Genomic DNA, 9,519 nt, shown 5'->3' with positions numbered 1-9,519 from the left:
AACATTTTAAATCAATAAACGCCTTTTTTTGACGGTCCTGGTAAACCATCAGTAATATTCACTTGATTGATATGTACAAATATTAACGTGTAATATTAAAAATATTGCTTTTTTACAATATGTTAGTGTACTATACATATTTTATAGGAATTTGGAAAATTTAGAATTTTAGGAATTTAGCTAATTTAGAAATAATTCAAGCAGTTTATTCAAGTATTGGGCTTATGGCAGGCTGATTATGTATTGCAGAATAAAAAAAATAAAGTATAAATTTAAATTAATTTCTTAATGTTTTTTCAGTTGCTTTATTTATTTGTAAACATTATACAGTTTAGAGCCTTTTAAAAAATGTTTCATTTCCAGGATACCAGAGTTGTGGCTGTCGTGTGTACGTTTTGGCCAATGGAGCTGGATCGTGGATCCTCCCTGCAGTGCGTAACAGCGCAGTTGAGGATTTAACCAAGTCTTTGCTCCGGGGTTTAGAGCAGTCTTCAAGAGAGTGCCGACGCCTGCACTTACACACGCTCACACACACACGCACACACTCAGACACACACGCACTCTCTCTCCCTCTCTCTCTCAATCTCTCTCTCTCACACACACACACACCCACGATGGCAGTGTAAACTTCAGGTCCTTTGAGAGTCAAGACACGGCGCTATGACTGGAGTATTCGACAGAAGGATTCCTAGTTTCAAGCCTGCAGATTTCCAGAACGCCTTTCAGCTTTCAGCCATGCATCACCCGTCTCAGGAATCTCCCACTCTTCCCGAGTCCACAGCCACGGATTCAGGCTACTACAGCCCCGCCGGAGGGGTTCACCACGGGTACTGTTCACCCAACTCCAGCTCGTATGGGAAACCTCTGAATAGTTATCCGTACCAGTACCACGGATCCAACGGAACTGCTGCTGGAAACTATTCTTCGAAATCTTACGCTGACTATGGCTCGTACCCGAGCTCTGCGTACCATCATCAATACGCCGGAACGTACAGCAGAGTGCAATCACAGCCGAGCCCACAAGGTAATCATTATTTTATTTTGTTATTTTTTATTTTATGTTATGTGCTTTATATATATAAAAATATATATACCATATATATATATATATGAGTTTAGTTTATTTATTTTATGTGCTAAAGTCTGGAAGAAATTGACTGCAAAAATGGTTTTCCAAAGCGTTGTCTCTAATTTTTGAGAATTTCAGATTTTCAGTGCGCATATAGAAAATTCAGTTGTACAATTATATCCAAAAATATGCAGGAAAACAGGATAGCACTTCGCCCGTCATTATATCAGGCTCTAAGTCATTATTTTAACCAAAACGTTTATTTTTTTTATATTCCTAAATGCCTTCATGACATGCCAAATTACCTTCCCTCCGGTGTGCTTATTATTTACGTCCATTGTCCTTTCTTTCGTTTTTTTTGTAGAAAAAGAGACTGTTGAGCCAGAAATAAGAATGGTCAATGGAAAACCGAAGAAAGTCCGCAAGCCGCGCACAATTTACTCCAGTTTCCAGCTGGCGGCTTTGCAGAGGCGCTTTCAGAACACTCAGTACCTCGCGCTGCCGGAGAGAGCCGAGCTCGCCGCCTCACTGGGGCTCACACAGACACAGGTAAGATATATCTGTTCACTGGATGATAAAGTAACAACATTTACAATTTAACTGGGATAAGAAAGTGAAATGAAATATAACAATCTTGGTAAATATAAATATTGGTAGCAGCAACCGATACCAGTATTTATTATATATTCTTCTTCTTCTTCTTCTTCTTCTTCTTCTTCTTCTTCTTCTTCTTCTTCTTCTTGGTATTATTATTATTATTATTATTATTATTATTATTTGTAGTAGTAGTAGTTGTAGTATTAGTAGTAGCAGTAGCAGTAGGCGTATTATTATTATCATTATTATTATTATTATTATTATTATTATTATTATTATTATTATTATTATTAGTAGTAGTAGTAGTAGTAGTAGTAGTATTTATTTATTTATTATTGCACCGTTGTACTCTCTGTTTTTACTTATTCCTATTTCCCTTGTGTATTTCCTTCCTCTGCAGGTGAAAATCTGGTTTCAGAACAAAAGGTCTAAACTGAAAAAGATCATGAAGAACGGAGATCTGCCTCCCCCGGAGCACAGTCCCAGTTCTAGCGACCCCATGGCGTGTAACTCCCCTCAGTCTCCGGCTGTGTGGGACTCACAGGCTCCTTCCAGACCTCACCACCAAGCCCAAAATATCAACACAGCCACCTCCTCGTTTTTGGAAAACACTGGCTCTTGGTTTTCCGCCGCCGGACCGGTGAATTCTCATCTTCAGGCCCCCAGTACCTTACAGCACTCTCTGGCTCTCGGATCAGGAACGTTGTACTGAAATTTGTGTTAATACTCGGTTGTATCGGACTGATGTTCATTTTCTTTCCTTTCCGAAGAATATGCAATGTACTGATTTGCCAGTCACAGAAAAAAAACCGTGTATAATGTGTAAATGTGTGCATGTAATTTATTTGCATTTGGAAGACTTATTAAATGTTTTTCATGGACTACAGATCCACACATTCTCAATGGTGCCTTAAATTGAAACCTCAAAGCTTGTCATACCTGGACGTGCCATATAATTAAGAGCAACGTACAATAAATATAGGAATTACGTGTTTATCCTTTACATTTGCTCTTTGAGTCTGTCATATTTTTTTCCACAAATGTTAAATAGGTAATTTATGTTAGAACTGAACAGTCGTCCATTAGGTCTCTCGCCATAAATATATGATAATATGGTAAAGCATTTTTGAGAACACGTTTACATTTTCTGAATTTACTGTGGATAAATGGACATGAGATGATCGCGTTATGAACTTTTAACATAGCTTCTGTCTGTGTCCAGGTCTCATTAACACAATTCGGTAGATATCTTCCTGGGCATTTATAGGGTTTATTAGAATAGTGTTATTTCTGGGTATGTTAGTAGGGTATGTTATTATTATTATTATTATTATTATTATTATTATTATTCATTTGTAGTTTATTATTATTATTATTATTATTATTATTATTATTATTATTATTATTATTATTATTATTATTATTATTATTATTATTATGCAGTAGTAGTATTAGTAGTAGTACAGTAAAAAAAAAAAAAGAACACTTTGATTCAACATATGATCTATCCATTTACCTATAATATAGTGGGCCTACCAAGAAAAGTTTTCCAGTCTTTAAGATAAACATAACCTATACATTTATACAGTATTTACGATATTAGACTATGGAGACCCATAACGTTGTAGACTTTTAAGGATTTAAAATAATCACAAAAATCATTGGCGTACATCTTTCTCTTTTTTAGAGAACAATATAAAGAGACGTATGTGGAGACTCTGTTCTCAGGGATTTTTCTGAACGCTTAATCAAGCTGTGCAACATAAAATAATTATAAATAAAACACTCGAGTAGGACATGACATAAATATTAGACCTCTGGCTGGTGTAGTGTACAATATCTTAATTGTCGGTAATTTTGAACTTACACGTGCCATTCATCACACACACACACACACACACACACACAGAGACACACACACACACAAAGGCAAAGACTAAAACAATATCATTATTATTTCGACGAAAGACTGTAGCATTATAGGCAACAAAACGGAGAAAATGATAGATATCAAGCTGCAAATTCCTGATGTGCAAGATGTACAAAATGTAAAACTGGTATTAGGATTATTATGTTTATCCTTGATTATCCTCTAAAGCATTCAAACACACACACACACACACACACACACGCACACACACACACTTACTTCCTATGCCATTATATCGAGAGCCTTGTTAAATTCCAACTGACCATTTTCCACTCAGCGAATCCCTTCGCAAATGGTGTATGAATAATGACAGTTAGCTTCAACTGTATAACGCTCAACAATAATTATACTTCCACCAGGATTAGGGGTCCATTATCATAATCTGGACATTTACAATTATCTATAATTTGCAAAGATGCGCTTGGTTCTTGATTGCAGAAGGCTTTTTCTGGCTCACCATCGCTAAACAGTGACAGTAATAACGGTTAATTTTGCGGCCAATATATAAGAGGTGTCGAGCTGTGCAAAACACTTTCACACCTGAATTTGCTTACTCAACCACGAGCAGTACATGGGACTGTCCGTATTCCCTGTAGGATCTGCACGGAAACCGCGGCCTCTGTCCGGCTATGGAGGTAAGCAATGTCTTAATGTCTTGTCGAGTAGTGGAGGAGAGAACTGTGGTGTCTGAGGCGTGCTTATACTTGTTCACAGTGCTGAGGGAAACAGGCTATCTTTCACATTTAAAAGCGTCGTGTCAGGCAAACTAGTCTCTCTCTCTCTCTCTCTCTCTCTCTCTCTCTCTTTCTCCTTGTCTCGTCACTTTGTCCTACCTTCAGCTGTTTCATTATTAATTGTCTCTGTGTGTATCTATCTCTCTCTATCCAGTTACTTCTTCTGTGTTTATTTTATAAGCTTTTGAATCATTTTCAAAAAACTTATTTTTATCGACATGCGTAAAGTTGCGTAAACCCAAGGGTGGAGACATAGGGCCTGCAATATTGCATCTCTTTCCATAAATGCAAAATATCTAAATGAACCATACCAAATTCACCCCGATCAGAAAAGTGTTTAAAAAATCAAGCTCCATTTGTGCGCCTGCATGGGGCATCCACAGGTTTGACAGCTGCAGGGGCTTCTCCTCTCCCCCATTCAACACTGTAATTTCAGATAATATCCCGAGCGTTCACCCTTGTCAGCAATTTGTACATGAATAACCGAATAATTTCGTCTTTTTGTTTCGTCTTTGCTACCTCAAATCCAAATAAAGATGCCTTTCAGTATTAAAAGTGGTAGAAAATTACAGGTAATTATCTTTGACGGTAAAAACGCTGTAATCAGCGGGCTACATCAAAAATTACCCTAATTATGTCTGCATTTATGAGAATAGGAAAAAAAAACCTTCACTTGGATAAAACCCATAAATTGTCCCAAATATCTCCTTCATATTGAACGAGACTGCAGCTGGGTGCTTTGTTCGGGATCGATCCTGTGGCGAATGGTATTCAGCGTTTCGCACATCAAGACAGGGAGAGAGGGGGAAAAACATTTTGTCAATACTGTAATGATTGAGACAGAGTAGATGGACAAGATGCGATTCTATATTATAGGAAAAACTCGATGAGAGACGACCATCTATGGTAAGCCATTTTGTTACTTTAGATTATACCACCCGTATACTCACTATAGGCCTATAACACGAAGCGTCAGTGTTATTTTGAATGAATCTATGCAAAAGGAGAGAAATAGTGTGCATCGAAAAAAAAACATTTAATGGACGCTAAAGACTTAATTAACAATGTAATCTAGTTAATAACAAAAAGCTTAAATCACTTATTCAATTGTCAGTAATGTTGGGCAAAAAATAATAAATCAAGGGCATGACGCATTGTTTGAAGCCATGTTTTTTTACTCGATTTATGACAAAACATAAAAAGTATTTTACAACTAAAATTAGACAACATATTTACAAACAAATTGCTTTCTTTTGCTTGATGAAAAACATGTAATCATAACGCAAGGACCGCAATTGTTTTTTTTGTTCGTTTTCATTTGTAACACATGGGTTATTTGAAAAGGCGTCAGTGTTTCTTTCCGCTTCCGCTTTTGTCCCATGCTGGTGATGGAGCTATGTGTTTGGTTTATAAGTCAACAGATATAGCAGGGATTGTTGAAGCAATCCCATTTGAGTTGCAACAGTTTAGATCCACTGTCCGCCACGCAAGAAGTCGTTGTTTATCCTTCACATGAAACTTCCCACAGGAAAAATGTCCTCAGTTCGTATTTTACAGATGGCAATGTGGGTCACTGTTGTTATCACTGCGCGGGGAGAAACTAAACGAACGTCAGCGACGAGGCCTCGGGCCTATACCGCCATATGATTCGCAGCCTATCTCTGCATAGAGTCCTGATGAGGTGAGGAGTACCAGTGTGAGTAGCCGGGCATGTAGCTGTTGGCAGACATGTTCACTCCCTTGGAAGACGCGGACACGTCCCATATGGGAGGGATGGCTGGAGAGCGCGGGGACAGAGCGATGGAGCCCGGCAGCGGGTCACTCTCGTGGGGATTACTGCCTTGTTTCAGTAACTTCTTAAACTTCGACCTTTTATTCTGGAACCAGATTTTTACCTGAAATAAACAGCAAATAAGCATAGACGTTAATTCTGTATATATTCTTGATATTTTATTAAAACCACCCATAGCAGAGCGCATAACATGCAATACAGAAGAGAGCTGGATAGATGTCGCAAAGACAGAAAATATGCACAAAATATTACACAGGGTCTGTCTGTATCAGGATATAGATTCATAATTAGATTTCCCGTTTGACAATGGATGAAGAGCTCACCTGTGTCTGTGTGAGCCCGAGGGAAGCCGCCAGCTCCGCGCGCTCCGGCAGGGCGAGATACTGGGTTTGCTGGAATCTGTGGTTTAATGCCTGAAGCTGCAAACTGGAATAAATCGTCCTCGGCTTTCGAATCTTCTTGCCTTTGCCGTTGAAACGTATTTCTCCGTTTTCAATCACTGTTGTTTTCTGCTGTTCTGGAAAGGGTAACATTGCGTTGGTAGGAGAATATTTGTAAGATTTTATTCCTGTTAATTATACTGCTAAGCACAGTTTTTGGCATGACAATTAAGCTGAAAAATAATAAGCATTAAGTATGCCAATAAAACCAAATATTTTTTCATATTTAAAACTACACACACACTCACTTAAGTTAATTAATTTGATGTAAATTTCCATTCGCTATGGTTGATGGTAAAAATCGCCAGTTTGTAGCCTAATGACAATTCTGTTTCAAGGAGCTCACTGTTGCTGTTGTTGTTGTTGTTATTATTATTAAAAACAGAGCGGAAACCAGGACTAAAAGCCAATCTCTGTGCCGCAAAACCAAACAAAGGACAATAGGCGCACTCGGTGTTGAATACGCCTGAAATCCAAGTGCACAACTGTACCTGCTTAATATTACTTGCGATATAATTCGCATAATATGTACACGGATTTGTTTTGCAAACAACCCGGTAAAACAAGACGATAATCACGCAAAGAGTAATAACGCAAAAACAGCCTAATTAAACACTGAAAACGTGTAAGCGAGTGTAGGAATGTAAAAGTGCGCTTACCTGTGTCTAATCTTGTCTGCGTGCCGGTGGCGTTATTATGGTAAGACGGCAGGTATGGACTGTGGTGCGGATGGCTCATGTACGAGTATGGTAGCGACCTGTTATACGAGTTTGAGCCCGAATACGGAGAGTTGTCGTGCTGGTGAGCGTGGGAGCCGGAATGGAGGCAGTGGAGCGGGTAGTGGCTGGCGGCCATCGACGGAGAGCTCTGCTGCGAGTGCGACTGCTGACCAAACTCCATGAAAGCCGATTTTGACGAGTCCTGAGCCTCCAGACCGTCAGCCATCGTAGTCATGGTCATCATCAAATTTTCTGCCTTGAGAGTACTTACTCCCCCCTCCCGTCTCTCAAGTCCAAATGGGTCCTGTTGTGGTGTTCTTTCCCCCTTGTTTAGGGAATGCTGCCTTATTACTCCGAAATGTCTCTTTTTTCTCCCTTCCGTTTTTCTCACGCGGTGTGGCGAAAGGTGGGCTTGAGTAAAGGCAGGAGATTATAAGGTGGATTCTGTTAAATTTGAGTCCTTGCTTCTAGACTTGATGCAGACACTACAAGTAAAATGGTTTGTCTCCAAAGGGCAGCGCCTTCCTATTGGTCACTCAACCTCACGTCATCAGTTCTCTGCTTAGCTGAGACTTTACAGCGAGTTAACCTATCTTAACTGCTCTATGAGGAGGATAATAACGGTGGGGTATCCCTCGGATGTTCACAAAACAATTACTTGTAAATATGATTTTAACGACAAGAAGGGCTTGAAAGGTGCGATAACCACAATAATAGGGTATACCTGCATCTGATCTGATTAAGTTGCGTTAATGACCCAGTGAGGTGATGATCAGGGTAGGCTATATTACAACCGTGTTAAAGTTGACACTATAATTTTACGAATGGAGCAATCGTTTAGAGGCTTGTGAATTATGATCAATTATTAGGAGAGTAATCCGAACACTTCCGTAACGAATTCGTATAAACTTGTTAACTGCGTAATTATGCTATGCGTGCTAGCTCTATCGTAATTACGCACAAGTCACAGTCCAAGGTTCTGTCATTGGATGTCCCGGCTAACTGACAGCATTTCCCCGCTGCAATCAGGAGCTCGTTACAGTTGAAAATGTATGTAAATTGCACATGCAGTTAGTGGTTTGGCAAATCGCGTTCACATTATAAACCACTCTGTAAATACACACTACAACGCTCACTTAATTCACATTTCACATCATTTCATTTTTATGGTCAACACGTTACTTCATAATATAGCGTTCATTTACTTTCAACGGTGATGAAAAAGTAATTATAGTCGCAATCAGTTATATCCAAATCCCATTTGATTACCCGCTACACTGTATTTAAATTGCTCCAATAAAATTGTGAACAATTCATCTGTAATGATTATGGACGAAGTTTATTTTTGGAAGTGGAATAAAAGTAGATATAGCATAAATTATCCGCTAATTATACGCCAGTGTCGCCTCAATTATCCTCTTATCAAAAATGGTCGTCTAAATGCAGCGTTTAGTTTCAATTTTCTCCCTTTCTGTAACAAGAACTTGGTACCTTGCTATTATTGCCAGGGTTGTTATTTACTTTGCGGGATTTAAAAGTGCACAAGCGGCCTGGATAACCACTCTCCATGAGCGGACGAGTAGAGACACAGGGCCAGCTGATCGTTCAAAAGCTCGCGTTGTTGGATTTTCCACTGATTTCTGCTTACAACAAAACATAGCTGGAATTTGTATTTAAGACAGTATGACAGGTAAGGGACAAGTACTTGTATGATCTATCGCAGTTTAATTATGGACCTCCAAATTTGGTGGTGGGATTTTTTTTATGATATTGTTTTGCCTTCAGCAGCTGTCATTTTAACGTAATGGCGCATTAGAAACTCTGTTCGAACCAGTTTTTCGATTTTTTTCAACGACGCGAGAGGGAAACCAGATCCAAACAGGCCTATTCTCTAATCACCTCTGAATGGAACAAACTAAACTTTCAATTCTGCTTTGTTGCCTGCACGTTAGGCGTGTAATAGGCTGAGACGTAGCGGTTCATTGCCTTTGCCTTTGTCTCTTGTGTGAAATGACAAATGACAAAACCCTCGCGATAAAACAAGTTGTAAACATTTTCCAAAGCATAACTTTTTTTTCCTAAATAAAAATCTATTATAATCTTGCTATAATCTCTACTATAATCTACAATCTATTATAATCTTGCTACATATCTTACATAATCGTGTATATGCATACATAGACGTCAAAAATAATTTTTAAATAGCCAAAAAGACAACAGCTATAAGATCTTGTAATA

General features: G+C 38.7%; 2 protein-coding genes and 1 long non-coding RNA gene across 5 annotated transcripts in view; 2 read left to right on the top strand and 1 right to left on the bottom strand.

Annotated features, from left to right (window-relative positions):
- Nucleotides 1–478: 478 nt before the first annotated feature.
- Nucleotides 479–2,552, top strand: dlx5a (distal-less homeobox 5a). The gene is made up of 3 exons (XM_058377445.1): nt 479–1,024; nt 1,434–1,618; nt 2,067–2,552. Exons 1-3 carry the CDS (start codon nt 661–663, stop codon nt 2,376–2,378), a joined length of 861 nt encoding a protein of 286 aa, XP_058233428.1. The 5' UTR covers nt 479–660; the 3' UTR covers nt 2,379–2,552.
- A 1,534-nt stretch (nt 2,553–4,086) lies between these two features.
- The window catches only part of LOC131344834 (uncharacterized), a 20,754-nt gene continuing 15,321 nt past the window's right edge, over nt 4,087–9,519 (top strand). For 2 of the 3 annotated variants that reach the window (XR_009203397.1, XR_009203398.1), the window contains exon 1: nt 4,087–4,231. This is a non-coding gene — a long non-coding RNA (uncharacterized LOC131344834). Of the gene's footprint in view, nt 4,232–7,786; nt 8,972–9,519 lie in introns of those variants that run through there. The other variant, XR_009203399.1, reaches the window with a different exon arrangement.
- On the bottom strand, nt 5,606–7,760 carry dlx6a (distal-less homeobox 6a). Its single transcript, XM_058377325.1, has 3 exons — nt 7,222–7,760; nt 6,446–6,639; nt 5,606–6,225 (listed from the first exon to the last, which is right to left on the bottom strand). The coding sequence occupies exons 1-3, from the start codon at nt 7,523–7,525 to the stop codon at nt 5,986–5,988; spliced, it is 738 nt and encodes a 245-aa protein (XP_058233308.1). The 5' UTR covers nt 7,526–7,760; the 3' UTR covers nt 5,606–5,985.

This window comes from Hemibagrus wyckioides, linkage group LG24 (assembly GCF_019097595.1).
Source record: "Hemibagrus wyckioides isolate EC202008001 linkage group LG24, SWU_Hwy_1.0, whole genome shotgun sequence".
Classification (NCBI taxonomy): Eukaryota; Metazoa; Chordata; class Actinopteri; order Siluriformes; family Bagridae; genus Hemibagrus; species Hemibagrus wyckioides.
Note: the sequence above shows the minus strand (reverse complement) of the source record. Positions and strands in the feature narration are given on the sequence as shown.

Bases quoted from the DNA above. Each gene is read 5' to 3' on its own strand.
- dlx5a (XM_058377445.1), top strand. From the start codon at position 661: ATGACTGGAGTATTCGACAGAAGGATTCCTAGTTTCAAGCCTGCAGAT. The intron at 1,025-1,433 runs GTAATCATTATT...TTTTTTTTGTAG, and splicing joins ATCACAGCCGAGCCCACAAG to AAAAAGAGACTGTTGAGCCA. The intron at 1,619-2,066 runs GTAAGATATATC...CTTCCTCTGCAG, and splicing joins TGGGGCTCACACAGACACAG to GTGAAAATCTGGTTTCAGAA.
- dlx6a (XM_058377325.1), bottom strand. From the start codon at position 7,525: ATGATGACCATGACTACGATGGCTGACGGTCTGGAGGCTCAGGACTCG. The intron at 6,640-7,221 runs GTAAGCGCACTT...TACCCTTTCCAG, and splicing joins GCAGACAAGATTAGACACAG to AACAGCAGAAAACAACAGTG. The intron at 6,226-6,445 runs GTGAGCTCTTCA...TGTTTATTTCAG, and splicing joins TCGGGCTCACACAGACACAG to GTAAAAATCTGGTTCCAGAA.